At 44.9% G+C, this 26,881-nt stretch overlaps 2 protein-coding genes and 1 long non-coding RNA gene across 3 annotated transcripts; 2 read left to right on the top strand and 1 right to left on the bottom strand.

The window, feature by feature from the left end:
- Positions 1-8,509: 8,509 nt before the first annotated feature.
- LOC135806983 (uncharacterized) lies at positions 8,510-11,378 on the bottom strand. The gene is made up of 2 exons (XR_010551400.1): positions 11,163-11,378; positions 8,510-9,162 (listed from the first exon to the last, which is right to left on the bottom strand). It is a non-coding gene; the product is annotated as an uncharacterized LOC135806983 (long non-coding RNA).
- A 437-nt stretch (positions 11,379-11,815) lies between these two features.
- LOC135824103 (uncharacterized) lies at positions 11,816-17,498 on the top strand. The gene is made up of 7 exons (XM_065336914.1): positions 11,816-12,027; positions 12,112-12,224; positions 14,197-14,246; positions 14,876-14,972; positions 15,545-15,583; positions 16,249-16,404; positions 16,622-17,498. The coding sequence occupies exons 1-7, from the start codon at positions 11,907-11,909 to the stop codon at positions 16,766-16,768; spliced, it is 723 nt and encodes a 240-aa protein (XP_065192986.1). The 5' UTR covers positions 11,816-11,906; the 3' UTR covers positions 16,769-17,498.
- A 776-nt stretch (positions 17,499-18,274) lies between these two features.
- LOC135831105 (probable ATP-dependent RNA helicase ddx27) lies at positions 18,275-25,289 on the top strand. Its single transcript, XM_065343373.1, has 5 exons — positions 18,275-18,545; positions 21,620-22,162; positions 23,109-23,231; positions 24,307-24,382; positions 25,285-25,289. The coding sequence occupies exons 1-5, from the start codon at positions 18,477-18,479 to the stop codon at positions 25,287-25,289; spliced, it is 816 nt and encodes a 271-aa protein (XP_065199445.1). The 5' UTR covers positions 18,275-18,476.
- The last annotated feature ends 1,592 nt before the right edge of the window (positions 25,290-26,881 follow it).

The raw sequence follows: 26,881 nt of genomic DNA, 5'->3' as shown, positions 1-26,881 counted from the left end.
CAGTGTAATGCCCTTATGTTGATCTTGACTGAAAGACCTCATCATGCCTGGAAAGACAGAAAGCATTATAGTTTTTTTTTTCATTCACACAACCACGTATCCATAATAATTATTATTACTGCGAATGAAGTACACGCGTACCGGTATTCATCTTCAACTAGTTCATGTTTCTAGTAGGCTTTTCACTTTTCTCATTGGAATTAGGCAACAGGCCTGGGGACAGAACAAGCCTTACACAGTATTCTGTTGCCTGACTGGAAACGTGGTAGACTTCTGGTGAGCATGTGGACTACGATTCGAAATCATTGTGGATAAAATTCGCTGTCACTAGTATTTGGGGAGGGTGATTTGAGTCCTGGCTAGTTTTGGTCTTTTTTTGTAATCAGGGCCGTAGCATTTTATTTCGAAAAAGTTGACCTGCTGAATTTGTGCAAAACGGCGGTTGTTGACTTTTCGTCAATAATTTTCATTTCCGGTCAAGTATCCCTTTGACGGGACCACCTGAAATCCCCGTGCTACGGCCCTGGTTATCGATCTTTTTGTTGTTGCAAAAATCAGAATGTGCACCTCCGGGAGAGGCAACCTATGTTGAAGTTTTTTGTTTAGGTCATAGTGACTACTAGTATACTTCAAAGTCTTTGCTGCGTCTCGCACCGGTTCCAAGAGTACATGAAATCCAGAGTGCGCAGCTTGGGGCATTTTCTACTATGGGTGTCTGTCACGGTGGAATTCTGTGATTTGTTATTATTTTATTTTTTACTAGGGTGTTTCCCACAGATTGTATCATATTTGGTGCAGATCTGAGGCAGGAAGTGGCGTAGTGCGTACAACTGAACTGCAGTTGTGCAGAAAGAGACCTGCTTGTACCCACTACATCACTAAAATGATGTTATCACGGAATTTCGTCGTGACACCAACCCATCCGAGCTGCACGCTCTGGTTTCCATGTACTCTTGCCGGTTCTTGGTTATTTTTACCGCATCCCCGAAGTAATTTCTGCCTTAGTGACACAGTGATTTGGCACTGTAGAACTGTTATCCCATTTTTCATAATGATCTGTGACTACCAGTATAAAGGCGTCGTCGCAGAAGTTTTTTTCTCGTCCCCGAAACGAACATCTTTCATTGCGTATTCGGGCCTCTCCCCCTCCCATGTGAACGCAGCTGGCTAGTATGCTGGCTAGTATGCTCATTGCTGGACGATAAAATCGAATGCATGGTCATGTACAGTGTCGGTTGACTTGCGATTTTGGCTCTCTCCCTCCCCCCCCCCCCCCCCCCAAGAAATGGACAATCTAAACAAGAAACTTCACTGTGGAGTGGTTTTATGCAACATAGATGCGGAGCTGCATGCACACTCCGTCTCCGGTTGTACACGTCATACACCATAGTGACGCACATAAAGGCCCATGCGCTTATGAGTGATTTTTGCTGTGTTTTGCGGGTCGTTTTGTCTCACACATAGGTGCATGTACTTGAGTTGCTGGTACACTAGCAACTCTATTATGCAAATAGTGTGACATGGCACTGTGAGCATGGTGTTTTGGGGTGTCCGTGTGTGGTGGGATGGAATCGCATTTAGGTTCACTTATAAGCTCATGCGTTTATTTGTGAGGTTGCGCTTATGCCCGGGTATAGGCACATGTGCTTATATGCGCGTCACTCCGGTACACTGTACATGACATGTTGTATGTACAGTACACGTGAACCCGGCCACTAATGCACTATGGTATTGCCACTCTGTATAGTCTGTGTACACAAATTCTCTCACTAGTACAGTTGTGGCAAGTGAAATCCGACACTTGGCATAAGGGACTGCACCGTGCATCCTGCAGCCTCTGCAGCCCTGCATACGTACAGTACATGTGTTGCATACAACTTTATCTGTCTGATGACAGAATTCGTACTCATCACAGTCAAGGTTCAAAAGGTGCTGGCAAAAATGACTGGGAATTGGATACCAATACTCCTTATGTGTACCATGTTTGTGAACTGTGTGTATCTAAGCTGTGACCTTTCGACCTGTTTGGGATGCATGCGGCTCTATAGTACAAATTAGGTGCAGTGCATTACATCATTGATGTCCATTTGAGGCGCTGTCCCCTATAGCAAGTGTCGGATTTCACTTGCCACAACTGTACTTCAAGTACAATGTACTAACTACACCACCCACCTCACCCCTGGTATTTTCTGGGCGTCGCTCACAGAGGAGGCCCAGATGCATTTACACCCAATATACTGCATGTCATGTAGTATCTTGGTTGCGAATGCATTGTACCCCCTCTGTGAGCGACACGCTAAAAATACCCGTGTGGTGTTACACTGCTGGTTACTGTGCGTGTATTAAAAATATTAATTTTTATACTGTAGTTCAGTTCAGCTAGCTATGGACAGCAGAATGTTGCAGGGATCGCACTGTACAGGGCTGATACTAATTTTATATGGACAGGGGTGGCACCTGAAAGTTGAAACCCAACTCCACGGCCCGGGATTTTTAGGTACGAACTTACACCTAAAATGAATCGTAGCGAGTGGTGTGCTTGCACCCGGCATGCCCAGGGAGCCCTACACGTACATGTACATATGTAGGGCTCCCTGGCATGTCTGCAAAGCATGAGGATCAGGGAGTCGTAAAAATAAATGCTAAAAATGCCACAATTTTCCCATACAAAATTTTGGCCTAAAAAGGCCAGCATGCAAGGGAGCAAAATAGTGCTACTGTAGTAGTGGCATCAAGAGTATAACCCCCCATACTCTTGGTGGCATGGATATGGCCTGGGTAAATGCAAGCAAAATACATGTATTGACGATGAGCAAGCCAGTCAAATTTTTATTTAATTTTTTTATTTGCGTCAAATACTGTATATCTGACAAACATACGATAGCAGTAAATTATTCTTTTTCAAAACTCTTGCATGCATGCTGCATACTGTAAATGAACTAATTTTCGCTGGCGATTTAATTTCGCTGATTTCGCCGCTGGGTACCAACCGGCCAAAGTAAATCGCCGGCCAAAATTTGTCATGATGCATGGATGCATGTGAGAGCACCAACTACTGATCGATTTCTTTTTTGAAAACCCTAATCGGCCAAAGTTTAATGACGGCCAAAAGTTTCATTTCGAGATCGGCCAAAGTTTCTCACCGGCCAAAATTTGTTGATTTACAGTATATAATAAAATATTATTATATATATGGAGGTATATTATGGCACCGCAGGCCGCGCACCTGAGGGCCTTTCTGGAAGCCTTACTCGATCGGATAGAGCGAAACTGAGCACCCTGGGATGCGAGCAGTTTTTAGTACTCCCGGGTCCAAAATCACACCACCAGGCCGGGCTGATCAAAACGTCTGCCGGGTCTGCAGCCTACAAACGTGGATCTGCCGACACTGTGCTGTCGACGACATGTCCCGCAAGGTCCTTGCGTGAAAGCAAGAGTACTCTTTAACCCTTTGTGGGTCTTACTCAATGTATGTGAGGGGTGGTCAAGCAAACACGCGTTCAAACAACCAGCCATAACTCAAGTTCTGTGAGTTGTAGGTATGGGTAAACTATATATTTTCAAAATCTGTATGCCTGGACGAGTCCAGAAAACACAAATATGACTATGTCCAGGCAAGGGTATGACCCGTGGTAGCCCTTCAAGTTGAGAGAAAATACAATTGCGAACAAAAAACACAAAAATCACAGCACGAAGTGCATACCAAGTTCGTGATGGAGCTGAAGTCCTATGATAAACAATCAGGTAAGCGCTACGTCTTGGTGAAGAATATATGCTCCTAATTCCGTCCTTGAACTCCAATACCTCGCCATCGGCGATGCACCAGCAGCAACAGTTCCACAATATCACAATTTTGGTTCGTTCACCTCAGCGCCGCTCGCGTCATATTCACTCTCGCTCAAATGAGTACTCAGGCGCGATGTCACGCATGCCGTGATTCTCACGGCCAGGCGGATCAGCTGATCGCACCTGACAAGTCCTTGTAAGAGTTGCTGTTGCTGTGCTTCCTCGCTGGTTGGTAAATTTGATTTCTTCATTCGGGGACGATTTATTTGAGCTAGGAGGACTCAACGGAGCTCTCTTTCTCACGACATTACACTGGAAATCTTCCAGGGACACCCAGCCTAGACTGGTGCCGTCAGTGTCCTCAGAAAGCTTTTCTGACACGGCCTCAAGAGATGCACTCCCATTCGCGAAATGCGCGCATGGCGGATGGTCGTCTTTTCCAATTTCACCAGACTTCAGTCGATCGCTACTGCAAAAATTTGTATGGTAAGTATGGTTGTTTTTTACACCGTTGGAAAGCCTTGGACCTCAGCTATGCGTGGAGCACCATTTTAGTTGTCTCCTAGCAACAAAACTCACAGAAAATGCGATTTTACTGTAAGGGTCACATACGACCCTTTCGCTTATGTGAGACCCACGCTTTTTTTTTAGAAAGGAAGCTTCTTCTCCAAAATTTAAAAAAATTTGGAAACTATTCCTTCTGAAAATATCATCGCGCTCTTGACCTCGAAGCTGACTGCTGAATGCGATTAGGAAAGAAGATTCCTGAAGATGCACCAGACTGATTCTGGCAAGCCGTCTGTCGTCTGGATATGCACTGTTGTACGTTATGGTCAGCAATCTTCTTCGTTCGTCCTTTCGTTTTCCTGACCACGATGATGACAAGCAGCTCTCATGCTCAGGTTAGTGCTACTTGTATGTCTGGGCACACAACACATCTGAGATGCACCCACTGACGTTATCGAACTAAAGAATGCAGCAAGGGTTCCTCGGATTCTCTTGATTTCGGAACAAATTTCCTTCACTTTCACCCTCTCAGTCTCTTCCCTATGTGCCCTCCATGCATGCACAATGGAGCTTGCATTTCAAATATTTTTTTACTTTGGCAGTGCGTTCGATAACGTTAGGACAGTCTAAGTTAGGTGTTCTTCTCTTCAGGCTCATTGGGCCTGTAAAATTTCTAAAAAATAGCTTCCAAAATGTAATGCTAAACGCAGGTCCCTATTATTATGAATACGGTTCTGCTGGGCAATGATGTTTGCACCAATCTACACTCTATGCTGTCACAGCACCCACAACTGATCCTCTCTCTCCCTCTCTGATCACTATTTGATAAAGCTAATCTTTAAATCGCTGTTGCACAGGATCTCAGGTGCGAAGAAGCGATGAATCGATACATGGCATTGTGAATAAAAGAAGAACAAATTCACAGTGCACGTGAGACTCGGTTAGAAAGACTGCGTTTCCGCGTTCGTAAGAACGCCACACGTACACCCCGGGGATCATGATAAAGAAAATATGTCGTGAAATGACTGAAAAAAAATGAAAATATTTTTCTGTATTTGTGCGGAAAATCACTCCTTGTTCGCACTACAGAATTTGGGCAAATGGTACAGAAAATCGAAGAGGATCAATCAGCTGTGTAGAAGCATTGCAAGTGTAAGCTGAGCGATGAATAGTCTTGTACCAAAGTGAGTGCATGCCGTACCACGACAACATGTACATGTAGCACAAAAAATAATGTCGTGAGTGCAAGTCACACATGTTTTACACTACCAAATGCAGCCTACGACATGCATGTGCGTGTCAAAAAACTTTATAGTGCAAGTATGCATGCAATGTACACGGCAGTACGCAAAACACTGCAAGATACGGAAAATCAGAAGTCTGAGTACGCAAAACAGACTCAATTGGTGGGCAGCTCTGTACTGGCCTGTACGGAGGGAGTGAATCTCAATGTGTGCAATGCATGGACTTCGGCCGACAGTGAAAACTATGCAAGTCGTGTAGGTTTGTAGGATGAACGTGAGTCCTTTTAGACAAGCGCCTTAGTGAAGTAGCCCACCGAAAGAAGAGTACTTGACACCGCAAAGTGGAGTCTGCGCATACAACAGTGAGGGGGTAAAATTAGCTATGACTGATTCTGCATGTGTGTCACATTACACTAGCAGATAGGCACACGTGTTGTTCCAAAAAGATGCTTACGTCAGTGTCTGAATATGTCATGTACTGTACCAGGTAATATTGTTGCGAGGATCTCACGGTGAGAGTCAGACTTGGATATGGTATCAATTAGGGGTGAAACGATTACACTTTTCAACTATCGGTTAACCTACCCTTGTATCGATTCGATTATCGATTATGATTATTGATTACTGCGTCCTAGAAATTGTCGCGCCAGACCAGCACAAAGCATGCCATGTTGAAATATACACATATACATGTACATACACACGTGCAGATAAACCGCGTACTCTACGCAATGCAGTGGCACATCACGTGCAGGTGCAGACAGTCAGTTTTTTTATTTTTTCACAGCCCTACTGGAAAACATATGGACAACAAAAAGAAACGAGGAAAAGGACAAAGTACAGTATCTAGTAGTGCTGTACATGACATTTTTTGATTCTTGCAGACGTTTCTTTTTTTTAGAATCGCGTAATCGAAACAGACAGCGTAATCGAAATCGTTTCCTTGTAATGATCGATTAGACGGATAACCGATATAATCGTTTCAGCCCTAGTATCAATAGATTATCAATATCATACATCACCACCCAAATTATAATAGCCAAAGGGCCCGTTTGTGTGGTGGTGTATGATTTCGTGAGCAAGATGAAGTGGCTACAGATGTGTTTTATATAACACCCTAAGAAAAGATCATCAATACTGGGGAAAGTGATTTCGTGAGCATGTTGTATCCAGTGTGGCATGACAGAGACTCCCTCGATTTAGGCTAAGGCCTGTGGAGAATCCATGAATCAATGAATACAATACATACAGGCATCGCAACCTTCGGATTATATGCACTTTTGCTTGCCTCCTGGAGTGTGGTTGTACCTTGGTTCAGTAGACTTTGTTTTTCGAATTCGTTTCTATAACATTAGGTTTCTTTGTGTTGCTGCTATGTCTTTTCATGTGTTTTACAGGATTGCCATCTATTGATGAATACCACTCTGAGGCACTCTCACGAGCGAAGGTGTTTGAGAATCCATGTCGGAATGATGGTCGTGTTGGCCTAAAGGTGCATTACATTGCCGATGCTCGCCACCTCCACCCTGGAACATGTTCAATTTCTGTTTCGCGTATGGAAGGACCGAACAGTTTGTTTTCCTGCCTCAGTGGACCACTCAAGACTGAACAGCACTGATGGAAGAAGATTTGCCGTGAATCTCGTTCACATAATCAGCCTGTTTAATTGCTGTACTGAGGTGACTGCTTCATAACAATGACCATGCAGCATTAATTTTTGCATAGTACTTTAGTGCCCCTAAAATTGGAGAATATCGAATTTCTCTGCTAGCATTGTGATTCTTTTGTGAATAAACATCACTACTCTTTTTGAGTAGCATAGCAATGACAGAGTTGGTTTGATGTATGACAAAAATGGAGCTGCTTTTTTAACCTGTACTGTATAATCAGTACCGCCGGAAGCAGTTTTTGATCGGTCTGGTAGTTTCATGGCCTTTTATACTTTGTGTGTGATATGGCGGGTACACACGTCCTCCACAGCAGGAAACATTTGTTGGTGGCCAACAAGTTGGTCCGGTGATAACCCGACCAACCAGACCGGTTCCGGTGGGCCTGATAATTGTGGGGTTCATGAGCAGCTCAAGTACTTAGCATGGTTTTGGACATGTCCTCATTTGAAACCAACTTCACCCAAGCGTTCTCTGAGGGGACCGAGGTCTACTCTATCAGTTCATGTATTCTGTGAAGTGACATGACCATTCGTGGGGACCTTGCTCATAACTGCAAAAGTCCTTGTCTGATTTTTCCGCAGCAATTGAACGTTGTACATGTGCATGTAGTGAAAGCCACATGCAAAAGGCTGTTCTATGGCACCATGCCACCAAGCTCTGGGTTCATTGGCTGAAAATATTCTTCGGCACAGTAAAGTCGTGCGCCCAAGATCGTGGAAGCCTAGAACATCCAGCCTGGAATACTAAGAACACCACAGCCCAAATTTAAGAATTGTGGTGCTGGGTTTGTGCTGTTGTAAAACATGGGGATTGTTATTGATTGTCATGTTGTACATGTATTTGAGCTTTACCACTACATACACGTCTGTCTATACACAATACTCAATCTGCGGACAGCATGCTGTTTTGCTCATCAATGCAGCACAGAGAAAATGAGGCAGATGAATGTCCTGCTAGAGAGCATCGAATATAGGTATAGAATCATGCCTTGCAGATCTCGTTACGGCCCCTTCGATGCATGCATGTTTGAACATTAGATGGCTGTGTAGCTTCAGTTATCTCAGAATATTTATTTATCCAGCAGCAACAACGTTGGGCACCGATTAACTGACACACAACTATTCACTATAATGAGTATGCGTTGGAACACTTTACCCCGAGTCATACTATAGCAGTGAATGCCATGCATGGGTTTACCTCACAAACTGAATGTCATAATTTGACATCCAAATCACAGAAGAGTGAGTGGTGTTCCAAACTCACTCCATGTCCTGCGAGCTCCAGTAGAATACTTTAATAGAATACTTCTTATAGCACGTTCTTAGAAACAAATCGTATAGGTTTGAGGCTGTCAACCCAGAAATTTGTGATTTCACAGCCATAGATGTTACCAGTCAGGTCACTGTATACAGTAGGTATGCAGAAGAAAATAATAGTAACTCTTTGTGGAAGAGCTGTGCCAAAATGTGTACAGTACAGTAAATTAATAAAAAGTGAGAAAAGCAGTGACAAGGCTGTGCATGATGTAGATCCACCAGTAAGTACAGTGTACCAGTGAAACTGTTGGTGTAGTACTGGTATACCACTATAATGATGGCATGGCCCATGCCACTACAATCTATTTGCAGTGGGCCGCAGTAGGGCAGTGCAACAGAAAGCAATTCAGTAGCTGTGTGCAATGTGAACATCTATGACATGCAAGTAAACTGCCATACAGCACAATCGATTACTCTCAGCCCACATAAGTACAATGTAGGCCAATCAGTAGTATAGATACATAGAGCACACTCTGCATCATACATAGTCAGCAACAAATCTATACTGTCGATGTACTTTGCAATGATGAAATGATGGCAAGCGTGCTTGATTCATCATAATACTGCCTTGAACTTGGTTGGAAGTTAGTTGTAAGTTCAGTGGTCGGGGTAAGCAGAGCTGCTCCAGCTTTCAGAATCCTGCATGAAAAAGGCAGAAAGCAAACCATTGCCTTTGGGTTATCCGTCATAATAAAAATAAAAATAATAAATGTAGGTATAATAGTAGCAAGCTGACGTAAAGAGCCTGTCTTTCAATCCAATAATTCTATCCACTGCATGGACAGACCTGGTGCTTCATTCACCTCTGTTTCTTGCTTTCTCAGAAAACCTACTTCCTCCTTCTGCCATCTAGCCCATGACATACATTTTCTTTACGCCTTTTCAGCCGTGGTCGACTTTCGCCCCTCCTGTTTGATTGGCAATTGCAGTCAACCTGGGGAATACTGACCCTCGACTGTGAATGAAAAAAGTGTCGCTATTGGTGTATTGTTGTTACTCGTGAGGTTGGAAGTATGCAATCAAATGGTCACTAGATCTGAAGATTGTTATTTGCGAGTTGTTTTGTAAACCCGAGGTACATTATTCACAAGTTGGATTGTACATGCTATGGGATGTAGAATAACTAATCAAACAAGAATGGTGTAACACTGATTGAGTCCATTTCCAATTGGATGAACCTAGAGCGCATGATCCATTCCAGAAAGGCGACTTCAGTGAGTCTTGAATTGTCAGCAGCATCATACTTCCATTGAGCTTTTTTCTTTCTTTTTCGAAATGACCCTCTCTTTTCAATTCGAACGAAGGTCAACATACGATTACGGCAGGCATGCACGCACTGATCTTCACTGTATACATGTGCATGTATACTGTACTGTAGTCTGTACAGTCAACTAGTCGTGGTCCACTTGGCTTACGGTAAGTGTCACTACAAGTGCATAGTAGCCCCCCCCCCCCCCCCCGGGAGTGCGTGTGAACAGGAACTGTGAACTGGTAAAAGAATTATTCGACACCTTCGTTCGTTTCGATGGAGAAGGTTCATTTGGCAAATTGAGGCCTTCGTTTCACCCCTAGCCCCAGGAGCGAAATTTGGCTGCCTGTTTGAGCCGTCCTTGTGGAAGGGTTGATTTATGCATGCTCGCATATAGACCTTATTCGATAAACGTCACGATCACGTGAACCGGGGACCAGGGAGCGGCAAGAGACCTGCACTCAGTGCACAGAGGACTCGTCGTGGGAACATAGGAACAGAAAAATACCGGTATTTTACTACTCCCTTGTACGAACTGGGCCTTTCTTGCCACTTGTTTCACGTACGCGTGCCCCAGCTTACGACAAATCCCTGGAGGCGAGTCCAAAAATCACGTATGTATCTACATATACAATGTAACCGTAACTCTACCAATGTTGCGGACGATGACCCCCCCCCCCCCTCCGGCATACAGAAAGTTGCTATGTCCTGGCCCTCATACAGCATTGCGGAGGCACTGAATCACTTCTGCAAAAAGGACTAGCCGAAAGTGGCACAACAAATTTCTATTCCCAGAAAAGCGGTGTTCCAGCCGAGTTTATCTTCTAATTAAATGGTTTTCTCGGTTGGGATTTCATACCTGACAACCATCCCGACATCGAGGGCGGTAATAGGCACCCAAAAGAGCATTAGTTCCATGCCTCACCGCGAGGTATATTTGTATACATTTTCATGCCTAGGTATGTCATTCGATCTCAGGTTTGCAAAGGTTGGCAGGTATGGGATTTGTAGAGTGACCAGTTCTGACTATTGCCACCTGCTGCGCAGAAGTGTCATTCCTACATCCTGGCTGCAAACATACCTCCCCCCCCCCCCCCCCCCCCCCCCCACACACACCACCACCAACAATGTTGGATCCTATTTACAGGACCTCACTCTATATGAAAGTGTAGCAGAGGCACTGCCAAAGTATAAAAACAACATTTGAAATGCAAGCTCCATTGTGCATGCATGGAGGGCACATAGGGAAGAGACTGAGAGGGTGAAAGTGAAGGAAATTTGTTCCGAAATCAAGAGAATCCGAGGAACCCTTGCTGCATTCTTCAGTTCGATAACGTCAGTGGGTGCATCTCAGATGTGTTGTGTGCCCAGACATACAAGTAGCACTAACCTGAGCATGAGAGCTGCTTGTCATCATCGTGGTCAGGAAAACGAAAGGACGAACGAAGAAGATTGCTTAACAGTGCATATCCAGACGACAGACGGCTTGCCAGAATCAGTCTGGTGCATCTTCAGGAATCTTCTTTCCTAATCGCATTCAGCAGTCAGCTTCGAGGTCAAGAGCGCGATGATATTTTCAGAAGGAATAATTTTCAATTTTTTTTAAATTTTGGGGAAGAAGCGCTTCCTTTCTAAAAAAAGCGTTCCTTGCTTTCACGCAAGATGCCTTGCGGGACATGTCGTCGACAGCACAGTGTCGGCAGATCCACGTTTGTAGGCTGCAGACCCGGCAGACGTTTTGATCAGCCCGGCCCGGTGGTGAGATTTTGGACCCGGGAGTACTAAAAACTGCTCGCATCCCAGGGTGCTCAGTTTCGCTCTATCCGATCGAGTAAGGCTTCCAGAAAGGCCCTCAGGTGCGCGGCCTGCGGTGCCATAATATACCTCATATATGCGCATGAATGACATCATGCATCGATGGCCGGCGCGGCGCGGCCGGAGCTTAGCCGGGTCTGGGACCGAGAGCAGTTTGTTGCGTAACAGCGTCGCGCGCGATCGCGTGATTTGCCAAACGTAATTTTCTCCATTTTTTCCCTTTTCGTTTCACGTGCTGCTGTTTGTACGAAAACGAACGTGCAACCCAAAACCAATTTCAAGGTTTGTTTGTCATCAAGCGTTTCCTCACGATTCAACCATGGCTTCTCGTCTCGTGTCCCTCGTTCGTCCTTCCCGGGTCCAGGCTGTCGTCAGAGCAGCTCGCTGTGTCCAGCATCTGGGAAACCCATGTGGCGTCCAGCAGGTCCGCTGGCAATCAGGTACATATTTCCAGATAATTTTTTAGCTGCCACCTACTTTTCCCATGCCCACACCTTCTGCATCCAATCCGTATTTACTTGTAGGCGGAGTTACTGAGGCCAGTAGTGAACTCGTGGAAATTCTGAACAAGGAGCTCACCGCAGAGCAGGACAACTTCGATGGAAAGATTGAAATTCCAGAGGGATGGACCATGAAGGTACAGGCACACAAAAAAATCGTCAATATTAAACTTGATACTAGTGTACACTGTGTGCTGTGTACATGTATGTACACGTGGGTAGTTGACTGACAGACCTACGCACTCTGTCTGCCACATTTCTATATCTGTAGTGTACATTCTAACACTAAGAAGTCTGTGTGTGTGGGGGATGTTCTTGCCTGGCATGAATATACTCAGGATGGGTTGATACCAGTCTGGTGTTCTTGCATTTTTTGCACGCGTGCAGTGAAGCTTGCGGATAACCACACCCCGTCGGGCAAGCCAAAAATGCCCTTGTCCGATCCGTGACTATCTGAGGAGCATTTAAAAAAAATCAATACAGTCATTTAAAATGTAAAGAATAATATGATGGGGAATCCTGATGTTGATTTGAATGAACCTTGAGCTGGGCATATTATAATTATGCCTATTTAGAAGTTCCATGAAATCCGCTTGCATAGAACTTATTTGGGACTCCTGCTGATAATTCAAAGGTAGACAGGCATAATTCGAAGTTCATTGCACACTGTACATTGATTCGAAATGCCCCCCCCCCCCCCCCCTCCCATCAAGTTGTTGTGCAGTGCACGCACTGATCGTGTGAGTATATCTACCACTGTTTGAGCTAGGTCTTCTTGACACTCATATTGGCTGCGTTCCTTGCACCTGGGCACAGACGCGCACACGTGCACTACGACAATACGAGTGCTATACCATCACTCATGCTGTTTAAATTCACAGACGTAGGAGATCTACGCTGCACAGATCGAAGTGCATTTGCAACACAGGCTGTCGTTGGTCGAAATACAGAGATCGTACAGATAAACCGTGCACCATATGCAAAACTACTTTGAAGTACAGTAAAACCTGGTTAACCCTTTTAGCGTGCATGGTTCGAAATCGAACCATAGAAACTCGGGCACTCACGCATGTACTCTATTGATCGTAACCCAGTCAAATCCCAACCGAAACTCAAAAATCGAAACACCTAGCAGGTAGCGGAGAGTCTCGGCTGTCGGCCCGAACAACTCCCAGCTCTCTACGATGAAGTGTGAGCGAACCACGTGCGATCGAACTTTAACGCTTTTGCGCAGAACAGGGATTTCCCCTGTCCCTGCCACGGCTGAGTGTGACATCACTCCCAAAGAAGATGGCCACGGAGTGGCATGTTCTCGAAGTTTTTCGACCAAAGGAAAGTCACGTGGCAGGACGAGCGTGTTTGGCGACTTGACCTGGAGTTATGGCGCTCCTGGTTGCGGCGGACAGTAATGGATCCTGTTGATGAGTTTGGGACCGTTGTTTTCCTCTCTCCAAGAGCTTTCCAGCGAGCCCAAGATCATCAAAATCGGTGAAGTACAACTGATGTTATGGTTGAAAATCGAACGATTAGTAATCACATTGTTGCAAATTTCGTAGCGTGATTTGACCAGCGGCACTCTAAAGGGTTAAAGTGACCCCCTACCCCCAGTAAAATACAAGGTCCCATACCTTTGTGGCATACCGGACCATGCACATACATGGTATGTTCCATGTACTAGTACTCATATTGATGAATAGTGGGCACAGAATACGTTCATGTTGACCAAGCACCCGTGGGTTTCACACTTCACTCAAGCGCATGCAGTGCACCTTGCGCAGTCACTTGTCACTTTCGCTCTACGTTATGGGAGCGCGGCATGAAGAATCCCAGGCACACTCTTTGCGTTCCCGTAAGGTAAAGGAAACCTTCTCTGCTCTATGTTCACGTAAATAAGTTAATAAGTCATGTGGAATGTGTATTGCGAATTTCCCGTTCCAAATTTGGCAGTTTTCTGCCAGTGTCGAAGAATGCAACAAACTTGAAATTTTCACTAGCTTTAATAGTATTTGTTTCTTCCTCGTACCTACATGACCAGCTTCTGGAAGTAAACAGAACAAGTGCAAGTGTTGGCGTGTGTGCATGTTCGTGTGTTTTTTTGGTGGAATTTAGGACGAAGCCAGTTACCAATTTACCCTGGAGAAGACCGAGGGAAACCTGACGTAAGTTTGTGTACCACCTTCCACGCGTCCACAATCACCATGATGCCTTTCAGGAACTTGAAAGCTCTTCTTGTCGTCAGTAGCATTGGCTCAAACCTCATATTATGTGGGCCGTGTATAGTGTAGATATGCTGCATAGTGTATAGTGTAGATATGCTGCATAGTGTATAGTGTTGATATGCTGCATAGTGTATAGTGTAGATATGCTGCATAGTGTATAGTGTAGATATGCTGCACAGTGTATAGTGTAGATATGCTGCATAGTGTATAGTGTAGGTATGCTGCATAGTGTATAGTGTAGATATGCTGCATAGTGTATAGTGTAGATATGCTGCACAGTGTATAGTGTAGATATGCTGCACAGTGTATAGTGTAGATATGCTGCAGTTTGTAGGCACCCCACAAGAATAGGTGGATGGTATTGAGTACTTAGTTGCATGACATTGTGTATGTGGTGAGTGCTTTGTTGTACCCGACGGTATTGGATACTTTTACTTGTATGTTGTGAGTGATTTTTTGTACAAGTGCTGTATCTGTGCATGCCATCTTTGGGCACCTGGCCTCTTTCTTGTTTCATATTGACCTTGCCTCAAAACGCATTAAATTTTATGTTTTTTTCACCTCTTCAGTATCTCCGTTGAGGTCGATATTAACAACCTGGAGGAAATTGACACTGGTCGCATGGACGAGCCTGACGCGCCACCCGCAGAGGGCGAGGGTCCCCAGGTACGTTCCATTATTTGGTATGGCAAGCTTCCAAGTGCTTTGGAATGTCCCTGAATCACTGTGTACAGAGTATTGTTTCTGTTTCTGTTGGACAATTGGGCATCCTGAAAAGCTGCCGACGAATGGAACACTGACAGGATACAGTGAAAAACCCGCACCTGTCGCAAGTTTTCTGTGACGCATTTCTGAAGTTGCTTCGCACCATAGAAGAATTATTACGCCAGCTGTGATGCAGTACCGGTTAAATTATTCCCTGCCATGAATTATGGGGTTGCACCATGTGCTAAAGTGCACATCCTGTCCAGACTCTTTAGCCGACATTGTGAATTTCACTTGAATACCTCTTGTCTGGATATCTCCAATGCAGGCGTGGTTGCCCACTGGGATAATGGCAGCAAGATTTCTATGTCACTCTTTATTTTCTATACTGTGCATTGGTTCGATCAAGTTTTATTGTGCTTCAGTACACGTGTTCCAATTGGACTTCGTGGTGTTTTTTTCCTGTGATTTTGCGTTTTTTGTAATGCTTACCTCTTGTTATCTTTGTTCCTGTGGTTGGTGTTTATGTTCAGTACATGCCTAACTTCTCCATCACTGTTGCTAACAAGAACGTGAGTATTTGTGCCTATGCTACACACGTATGTCTTACAATGACTTGCATTTGATGCGCTTGTCCTGCGGGCTCCAACAATAGCAGTAGCCGTAGCAGGCTGGCAGCAGCAAGTTATTCTACGTTATGCCTGAAAGAGCTTGCTGTATGATCTTAGTGTACTGACTTTTGACAGGCTTCCTACTCAACGTGCAGAAGAACACTGACGTTTCGAATCTGGTATAATTCTAAGGTCCTAGGTTTTGAAGCGTCATAGCGAAATTTGATTTTTGATCGAGCCTGTCTATATATCGGGAATGGGTGTGTCCACCCGAATTCCTTATTTCTGTCTATGTATGTATGTATGTCCGCAGATTGAGTATGTATGTATGTATGAAGATCGATCGACTGAGGTGTGTCACTGTACTCTGTACATTGTTTGTGCTTATTCATAATGGCACAGTTGAGAACTCATGTGATGATGTTCAACGCACATTGAAGGCTCCAGACATCATACGTAATGATGTCCAGTATGCGTATTGGCATAGTACTGTAGTTTGTGGATGGTAACGGCGAAGGGTCCAACGCCCATCACGAATCCAAAGCAAGTGAATGTATTTTTTCAAAATTTCTTCCTTTGTGGAATTTATGACGGTGCATTGTCTTCTTTCTGTTCATATCGTGTAGGCGACCGAGCATGCTCGCTTCTTCTGCACATTCGATGAGGGTGCAGAGGGTGACATGGTGTTCACAGTGAATGAGATGTGCCTTTTCAAGCCTGGACAGGAGGAGCAGGTCTATGAGAGGAAGGTCTACCATTGCAACGCAGCTGTTCTCGATGCGGTATGTTACACTTCAACTCTAGTTCTTGTTGTGTACTGTAAAGGGGAGAGCTGTCGCCAGAGAACAACATTTTGCAACGCAACAAACACCTGAGCTATGCGCTGTAACTTTTGGCATGTGTCCAATCTGAGCTTCTGCTTGCAATAGCGATACCTGAAGTCTGACGCTAACTTGCTTTTCTTTCATTGTACTCTTCATTTATGTGTTTGCTGCCCAGGATATGTATGAGGGTGTGTTGAAATTCCTGGAATCCGTCGGTGTCGATCCCTCTTTCTTGGAGTTCCTTATTGGCCACACGCAGTCCTACGAGCAGGGAAAATACATTGACTTCATCAAGGGAGCAATGTCAACATTCAAGGCATAATTGCTTTAGTGGATGAGCGGTACTTCTCACTCACACTCCTCTTGGTCTCATCCATTGGTGCTGTGTGTGCGTTTCACAAGAAGAGGTAGACACTCCAACCTGTGTTGCCTCTTTATAGTGGACTCTGGAAAAGTTAATCAATTTCAGTATGTGCTGCTTCCCTGTAAGGGCTTGGTTTCGCAATGTTTACTGGCTCGTGTCTTTTTCGGATTTGTGCGCCGAATGAATGTATATGAATGCCATCCGGTATGTAGTTCGAACTTGATGTGAGTTTTGCCACCGCCTTTGCTTCACCACCAGCCATCAGTGCAAGCTGTGTATTCTGGAACTGATCTACTCCTGTTCCATGTACCATGTACCTGTAGTAATCTGATTTCTGTAGATTGCTACACACAGTGTGCACGCCTGCCTGCCTGCCGGCACGCTGCACCCTAACCTCTATACATAAGTGTTCCTGTAGACGAATGAATGGGAGCTGCATTCGTTTGCCATCCCTATTGTATTTGCACAGAATGATAACGCTACCAGTTGTTCATGCTGTATTTATATCCTGTGACCTTTGCTGTCATTGCCTTGCATATACTGCTGCTGCTGCTGCTGCCTGGAGCCGTGTGATTTGATTCTAGAATATACGCTACATGTGCGTATGTGCTGGTGCTCTTTGCTTTGCTGGTGCCATGCTGCCATGCTTGATCAGTTACTGTATACGCATGCGGCCAGTGGACTGTCAGTACGGTGGGCTCATTTACTACGGGATCATGCATGTCTTGCCGGTGTGGTCATGCTTGTCTTCACAAGGCACAGATGTACTGCGTCCAACATGTGTATGCACCCGCATTCGTGTGCGTGTGTGAGGATGAGGATGAGGATGCGTATACATGTACCCTTTTCCTTTCATATCTGAAGTTGTCCTGGCCTTCTCCCAGTGTGGCTTGGGTTAGCTGCGGCAGTGCCGTACTACCGGTATGCCTATGGTTGGAAGGTTTTTCAGGGGAACCCTGTGCGTCCTGCCAAGCTAGGAGCAAGAGTCATGACTCCACTCTTGACTTGGTACATGCACTGCAAACGTGAGTCAAGTGCGGGCTCACGTCGTTTCTCCAACCTGCTTCTTGTACTCTTGTATTGACGTCTTTCTCAGGACAACAAGAGGACATGAAAACCGGAGGTTAGCCCCCTTGGAGGTGGGGGACTCTTCGAAGTAATAGTTCGAGCCTTGCTCGATCGTCTTGCAGTTGCAATGACTTGCATGCAGCATGGAGACCCTCATTGAATGTTTTGCCCGTACAAGACTGTCAAGAGGCATTAGCAGCATCAAGAGTACATAAACAGTTTATGTACTCTTGGCAGCATGGAGACCCTTGTTCCTACTGGTTACCATGGTTACTCAGTTGTCATGGTCCGGGACCGAGTACGATTTTTTTTCTGAGCATTCATGTGCGATGATCGAATGACGAAAAACTAAAAAAAGTAGATTCATTAAATTTTATGCATGATTCACATTGATTTTGATTTTTTTGATTTTCGAAACATCCTTCAAAAAGCCATTGCATGGTATTGTCTATTGAGGTGAGCTCTCGACTCTCTCTCATTGCTGGATGCTGTTCACAAGTGCATGTTTGTGACCCAAGGAAGTTGTATCAATTGTACCAGTGCAAGGATAAAAGGCTAGGCAGCGCTATCTTATCCTTGAGTAGAGTAGCATGTAGCCATGTCACTGCCCACAGCTAGATTGCTGTCGCCCTGCAGTCACTTCGTGCATCTGCATTGCATAAGACAGGTAAGGAGCACGAACACCTACAATGTACAGCTCCAGGCTTGCTTTGAGGATAATATGACTTGTCCAAATAATCTAGACTTGAGCATTCACCATCCTTTCCATTGCAGAAACGAAACCAATTTTACTCTAGGTATAGTTTCAGGTTGAACTGCTTCCAGTACTGGCAGTAGGCCTATCTTAGGTGTGAATATCCACTTCCCGTAGGCCTATCTTAGGTGTGAATATCCACTTCCAGTAGGCCTATCTTAGGTGTGAATATCCACTTCCAGTAGGCCTACCGTATTATCTCTAATACAGTGTTGCCAACCGCCCGTATTTGTCCGTATTTTTACGGAAAAACGAAGTTTTGTCCGCAGTACGGATTTCAATCAAATATCCCGCAAACGATCATGTGTATGATCGATTACTAAAACCATCGCAACTCCATCGTTTCTTGTGCAAATTCAACAATCCAAGAGTCTACGTGGTAGCAGAAACACCAAGCTGTCCAATGTAACAATCGCTGAAGTGTTACGATGTCGGACTCCAGAGATACCGCGCGCCGTATTCAGGTATTCTTATTAAAATCAAATTTTTCGATTGAACTCTTCGCCATTTTGGGGGAAATCGGGCCCTTTTTTGTGTGCTCTTTGAGCGACTGAGCACTTTATAATGATGTGGCCGGCGGAAGTTTGAATCGCCTGGAAAAAAATTGAGCGTTCTGCGATGCATGCAGGAGTGTAGAATGGTGTTGATGGGACGATGTGCTTGCATACTAGGCTTGGAGACGACTTTGCTGTGTTACCGCGCCTGATTTGTGGCGGCTTCATAATGGAGCTTGGCATCCTGGCGTTGCTCCTGCCTAGAGCTTTCCAACGAGCCCTAGATTATGAAAATCAAGCAAAGTAGACCAAAGTTATGACCTGGTGAAGTTGAAAATTGTACTGAATTCGTGCGTAGGCTTCAAAAGTGAACTAGATCAGTCAAAATGTTGACTTTAAAAAACGAGTACGGAAAACTCGGAAAAATTATGCAAAATGGCACTGGGCCATACGCATGGGGGTAGAGGGCACTTGGTAACACTGCTAATATAAGCACGGTCCTTTATTTTTTCAATATACCTCCGCCCCATGCTATTAATGGAGACGTTTCTTTATTGGAGACTGTTCCATTATTATTTCAACCTCATTTCAGAGGCATGTTGCCATGCCAAATTTATATGTCAGACACACACATTTCTGGGTTTTTTCGCCGGTACAGATAATGAATTTACACAGTGTGCTTATAATGGAGACTGAGCACTTTATTTTTTGAATGCCGCCCCAAGGTGTTCTATTATTGGAGACTGTGCTATTATTGGAGACTGTGCTTATATTAGAGATAATACGGTATCTTAGGTGTGAATATCCAAACTGCTTCCAGTAGGCCTATCTTAGGTGTGAATATCCAAAAAGCAGAGCATGGCGGAACGATTCATTTACGGTTAAGGATAAACGTCAGCACATTGATTGGTGTCCAATAATATTAACAATATAAATAGGAAATATGCGATAGAAAGCAGTCTAATTTGAGTACATGTAGGATGTCACATCATGGACGAGATATAGTATGTTGTATCCAATAAATGTGTCTGGCACACCCAGAATACACACGGCGCATACCGACTGATAAAGCGACAGCCGAAATACGATACCGGCCAGAGAAATCCAGCCTCATGAATAAAATAGCACCGGGCAGTATGCAGCCCTAGCACTACACTCACTGTTCTGTGCACTCTAAAGTGGCGTTGCTATATTCATGAGGTTGGATTTCTTTGACCAACACTGTACGTGTACACTGTATCACCATGACTACATCAGTACATGTACCACTAACAAAAGTACATACACCGGAGTGTTCAGTACATGTACCACTAACAAGAGTACATACACCGGAGTGTTCAGATGTATCACTAACAAGAGTACATACACCGGAGTGTTCAGTACATGTACCACTAACAAAAGTACATACACCGGAGTGTTCAGATGTATCACTAACAAGAGTACATACACCGGAGTGTTCAGATGTACCACTAACAAGAGTACATAAACCGGAGTGTTCAGTACATGTACCACTAACAAGAGTACATAAACCGGAGTGTTCCACTTTGCACATGAGTTCTAGACAGTGTATTTTCGTTGTTTGCATTCTCGATGTCAAGACAGAGTAAAAAGCTCATGTCACAAGTTGTACTAATACAGTGCAACACTGTAGTCGCAAGTCGTAGCTGCCTCGATTCACCAAAATGATGTCAACAATGATTTCTGGTTTCTGAAATTGATATTGACTGCAATGTATATTCGTATCGTGTGGTTTATGTACTTTTTCCATGCTAATTCTAATGAGTTAACGAGGAGAAATTTGTCGTTAATAGAAATCGCTATAACAGAAATCGATACATATACTGTTCTATTGAGCGTTGAGAATGAGCGAGAATCGTTACCTTTGGTACACATAAACCAGTCAATTTTGGGAAATCGTTAAAAATGCGTCTCGTTAGAATAGTGGCTTTTACAGTAGCTGTTTTGCGTATGTGTTGGAAACTATGAGGAGGCTTTCTTTCTTCCTTTCATATATTATCATTAAAAATCTGTATAATCTCTTCGTTCATTTCACATTTCTTAATTTTGCGTGGGATTTGGGAGCACACCAGGCGCGAAGTGACAGTCTGCAGTTACCATGGATACGACTTGGTATTCATGGATACAGCACGGGTTAGAATATTTTGAATACCGGTACTCCTTGTTTGGAAAGTATTCGAAAAAGGAATAATTTTTTACTTCACTTTAAGGGTATAATCCTCGTTTTTGAATTACGCTGTAGGTCTTTGTAGTTCTCTGTTCTTTGCACTGCACTGCACTGCACTGCACTCTATGCCAGTAACTGTGGCAGTGCACGGTATACAGCTTCATACTGCAAATTACTGCGAAACATTCCTTGCTACTGCTGCATGATGGCATGCACAGTATGAATTGCAGGACATGCACTGTATGATGGCATGTACTGCTATTGTGTGATGGCATGTGTGTATGTGTACTGCTGCTCTCCATCTGCAGACACTGCGTTCTGTCAGCACTACTTCGGCGCTACACAGGCACGTCAGTCACAAGAAAACGTTTGCCAAAAAAGGCATTGACAGTGATGAAGGCGAAAGTCCTCAGGTGAGGCGCCCAGCCGCCCCAGAAGACTTGACTCCGACGAGTAAATCCCCGTGGGGCTCATCACAGTCCTTCCAGAAGCCGCCCACAAGGATATCGCATGCACCTCGCTACACGAGGGAAGACTCCTTTCGCCATGCTGCTGTGGAGAGAGACAGCGACGATTTCTTTGGTACTCAGACAGAAAGCCGTGAGTCGCCGGATGGTGTCGGATCAGATTACAGCTATTCGCAAGATGGTGTCGAGTCATTTGGTGCCGGTAACACCTCTGATGACACGGAAGTGTTAGACGAGGATGAGAATGAAGGCATCGCACACAGTAAGCACAGCGCCAGGAAAGAGGCGGATCATGCACGGCGTATGAGACGGCACAACTTTGACTTCTCAAAGAGTACACTGATGCGAACCACCTCAATTGAGCTGCCTCGATCCTCTGATGTGGTAGGTTGAGGGGTTTTCCATGGCTTGTACACGTATCTCTTGTTTATCTGTTGTGGTATAGTTTCAGTCCTGAGTGTCATGCCCCTGGTCCATACTGCCATACCCTTTTGTCTATGAAATCGGTCATAAATCAGTGTCAGTGTCACCAATGCTGGCACACAGTAGAACAATCTCTGTTAGATGTTAAGCATGGTTCACTATAATTATCACTTTTGAGATGCCCGCGTGCAACACGTGTTATTTGCGGCAGGGAAATGCCTGTCGCGCACTGTTGCATGCAATCGCAAGCCCACTGCTGCAGAAGTTGACCAAAGTTCAACCTTTGCGACGTATGGCGTGCAGCATACATTGATGGAGTACGGTTTCTACGCTGGGTGGACGTGCTGTGGACGTGCATGTACTATGCACTGCATTGGGGTGTCGTAGAAACCAAAACAATTGTGAATATTGTGTCGCTGTCGAAGCTTGTCCCAGTTGTCGCAAGGTGCATGTCGCATCACCAATCGTAGTGCAGTCTGTATTGTGAATCGGCCTTCAGCTTTGTCTCTAAAGGAAAGACACAAGTCGCCTCCATTCTCAGGGGAGTCTCCGTAACCAGGACACCCCTGTACACAGGGCTCATATGCCTGCTTGCTGGACCTGGTATGCCCATATGGCATGGGGGCAGATACTCCTGATCGCTGGACCTGGTATGCCCGTATTGGAGGGGTGCTACTTTGTGTTATGTAGTTAGCTGCCTGAGAAAGCCTGGCACTGTTCCCTGTAATACGAATGCCTTCTCTAGTCTCTTGTCTAATGCCTACCTTTGTCTTTTTTATGTTCCTGCATGCACTGACTGTGCAGAGGGAACGTGTATTTTGCCACATTCCTCCGTCACTGGGTTAACTTCATTGGCACCATTGGGTTTTCTTCATGTTTGATATTCTCTGCCAATGATTGTATGCAGAATCCTGGTCTTGAAGCCACGCTGAAGACAGACAGTGGCTTGACGTTTTCACAATTGGGCGTGCATGCGGCTGTTGTGAAGTGTCTGCATGCTCTTGGTGTCAGGATACCCACTGACGTGCAGGTGAGGTGCCAACAATCCTACTGCAAAGCTCCGGGTACATGCCCATTTGAAATTCAGTCAAATACAGTAAGACCTGTCAAGGCGACCACTCTGATGAGGCTACCGCCTGTCTCAGAGGACCTCTGCAACTAGGACTAAGGCATGTTATTTCCTGGCAAATGAACGTGGATAAGGAGACCGCCCGCACACAGGGACCATGTTTTGAAGGTCATTTGAACGGTCACCGTAGACACATTTCACTGTAGCCCCATGATTTCACTGTAACCCAGTGACTTCACTGTAACCCCATGCCTGAAATAGCGATGCTCATGCGGTCGACATCTACTCTGATATAACGCCCATGTCCAAGTGTGCGCCTACTCTCCAGACCCTTGTTCTGCATGCCGGGGCGGGGATTACTTTTGAAGTTTTACGGTATTCACGTGGCACATGTTTGTGGCTGATAAAATTAGTGATACAGTAGTATGCTTATGCTTGCAACCATTGACTGAAGGAAATGTAGTGAGTTTGTCTTTGAAAGCAGAAATCTCACGTGCACTGACATGACCTAGCTAATCATTACAAGATACAGTCAACTTCGTTAATAACGACTGCGGATATAACGACAATTCGCGAATAACGACAGCATTTCCATGCCCAGAGCAAAGTCTCTTCCAACTGTAATACATATAATGAGACTTCGGGTATAACGACACTTCGCGAATAAGGACACTTTTTTGATGCCCCGCCGAATGTCGTTATAAGCGAAGTTGACTGTACACATGCCAAGACTTGGGACGACAGTTCTTTTCAAGGTTGTTTTCACACACTCCCTCCCCCCCCCCCCCATGCCCAGCACCTTGCAATACAGGAAGTGGCTGAAGTTACCTGCTGATTTTTACTCTAATTTTTGAGTCCCGGGTTATAGTGTACTTGCTGCGTTGAGGTGTTTCTGAGCAGATTGGGATACTAACCAGTGTGATGTGCTGCCCAGGTGCAAGTGTCCTCCACTTGTGCTTTTAGCCTAGTTATAAGTATCATATTTTAACTTGGATGTGTAAGTTTGCTAGATGGCTTGCATTCTGTCCCTTTCTAGGCCAAGGCTATTCCAATGATTCTTGAACGACAGAGCCTAATTGCGTCAGCTGAAACAGGTTTGTCTGCCATGCCCTGTGTGTGTGTGTGTGTGTGTGTGTGTTTGTGTGTGTTTGCGTGTGTGTGTGTGTGTGTGTGTGTGTGTGTGCGCATGTGTGTATGTGTGTGTGTGTGTGTGCCAGCTAGTTCGGTTGGTGGGTACACGTATGCCTGATAGTGTTGGGTCTGTTGCCAATGGGCTCGGCTGCTTGAAGGTGTAATGTTGTACCTGCCACCTTTGTTGGTTCCAGGGTTCATATACTTTCTATTTGAAGTATACATACCTGTTAACCATGAACTGCTTCTGGCTAGATTAACTCTTGTGTAATCAATGGTGCTAGTGAAGCTTATATCAGATCCACTCTGATTTAGCCACCCACACTAGTAGCAAGTATTACCTTCACTGGGGGCAGGGGTTCTGCAGTTGGATCCCAGGACGGATACCCTGATGCCGTCAATCCTTTTTCTGCACCTTGTCCTCACCCACTTACTGAGGTGTGGTGAGCCCATAAGTGGGATCATTTTCAAGTCCACCCAGAGTTTTGGGGATTTCAGGGGGTGTCGGCCGTTGGGCGGTTCAATAGCCAATTGAGTCATCTTTCCAAGATTCCTTTTGAGTCTCTCTCCCCTCTCCCGGGGAGACCCACGTGACCAGTTTTGGCAGTGAGCAACAAGTACAAGTACAAGTGTGTGTGTGTGTGTGTGTGTGTGTGTGTGTGTGTGTGTGTGTGTGTGTGTGCATTCGCATGTGTGTGTGTGTGTGCATTCGCGTGTGCACATGTGTGCCAATGCCTATGTGTTCCCATGTGCCCCTTGGTTTGCTCACTTTGCTGGCATGTGTCCTATTCATTATACATCATCTCCATCCATGCAAGTATCACAATGTATTGTTGGTTGAAAATCCATATAACACTCTGCTACTCAACTGTGTTCCATGTAGCGTGAGACTTACTCAACTGTGTTCCATGTAGCATGAGACTTACTCAACTATGTTCCATAGAGAGTGAGACTTTACTCAACTGTGTTCCATATAGCGTGAGACTTACTCAACTGTGTTCCATGTAGCGTGAGACTTAGGGCGCGTTCGAATTGTCTTCATCAACTGTTCTAACAAATTTTATAAAGAGATTAGTTGAAGTGTCCCATTAGAACGGTTTCTATCATTTTAGACTTTTTCAGTGGAATTGCCATGGCGATGATGACGTCCGATCAGATCGACCATCTCCACGTACTACGTGACGTAGCTATTCCAAACTTTTCGAAACTAATCCACCTTCCCATCGGATGAGTTTCGAGGAGTTTCGAGGAGCTTCGTTTTTCTGAAGAGGCCAATAAGGCCACCTCTTCAGAAAAACGAAGCTCCTCGAAAAGTCAAAGAGTGACAATTCGAACGCGCCCTTACTCAACTGTGTTCCATGTAGCGTGAGACTTACTCAACTGTGTTCCATGTAGCGTGAGACTTACTCAACTGTGTTCCATGTAGCATGAGACTTACTCAACTGTGTTCCATGTAGCGTGAGACTTACTCAACTGTGTTCCATATAGCGTGAGACTTACTCAACTGTGTTCCATATAGCGTGAGACTTACTCAACTGTGTTCCATGTAGCGTGAGACTTACTCAACTGTGTTCCATGTAGCATGAGCCTTACTCAACTATGTTCCATGTAGCGTGAGACTTACTCAACTGTGTTCCATGTAGCATGAGACTTACTCAACTATGTTCTATAGAGAGTGAGACTTTACTCAACTGTGTTCCATATAGCGTGAGACTTACTCAACTGTGTTCCATATAGCGTGAGACTTAGGGCGCGTTCGAATTGTCTTCATCAACTGTTCTAACAAATTTTATAAAGAGATTAGTTGAAGTGTCCCATTAGAACGGTTTCTATCATTTTAGACTTTTTCAGTGGAATTGCCATGGCGATGATGACGTCCGATCAGATCGACCATCTCCACGTACTACGTGACGTAGCTATTCCAAACTTTTCGAAACTAATCCACCTTCCCATCGGATGAGTTTCGAGGAGTTTCGAGGAGCTTCGTTTTTCTGAAGAGGCCAATAAGGCCACCTCTTCAGAAAAACGAAGCTCCTCGAAAAGTCAAAGAGTGACAATTCGAACGCGCCCTTACTCAACTGTGTTCCATGTAGCGTGAGACTTACTCAACTGTGTTCCATGTAGCGTGAGACTTACTCAACTGTGTTCCATGTAGCATGAGACTTACTCAACTGTGTTCCATGTAGCGTGAGACTTACTCAACTGTGTTCCATATAGCGTGAGACTTACTCAACTGTGTTCCATATAGCGTGAGACTTACTCAACTGTGTTCCATGTAGCGTGAGACTTACTCAACTGTGTTCCATGTAGCATGAGCCTTACTCAACTATGTTCCATGTAGCGTGAGACTTACTCAACTGTGTTCCATGTAGCATGAGACTTACTCAACTGTGTTCCATGTAGCGTGAGACTTACTCAACTGTGTTCCATATAGCGTGAGACTTACTCAACTGTGTTCCATGTAGCATGAGACTTACTCA

This window comes from Sycon ciliatum, chromosome 1, assembly GCF_964019385.1.
Source record: "Sycon ciliatum chromosome 1, ocSycCili1.1, whole genome shotgun sequence".
NCBI lineage: Eukaryota > Metazoa > Porifera > Calcarea > Leucosolenida > Sycettidae > Sycon > Sycon ciliatum.
The sequence above is the reverse complement of the archived record's forward strand: the minus strand, read 5'-3'. Positions and strand labels throughout refer to the sequence as shown.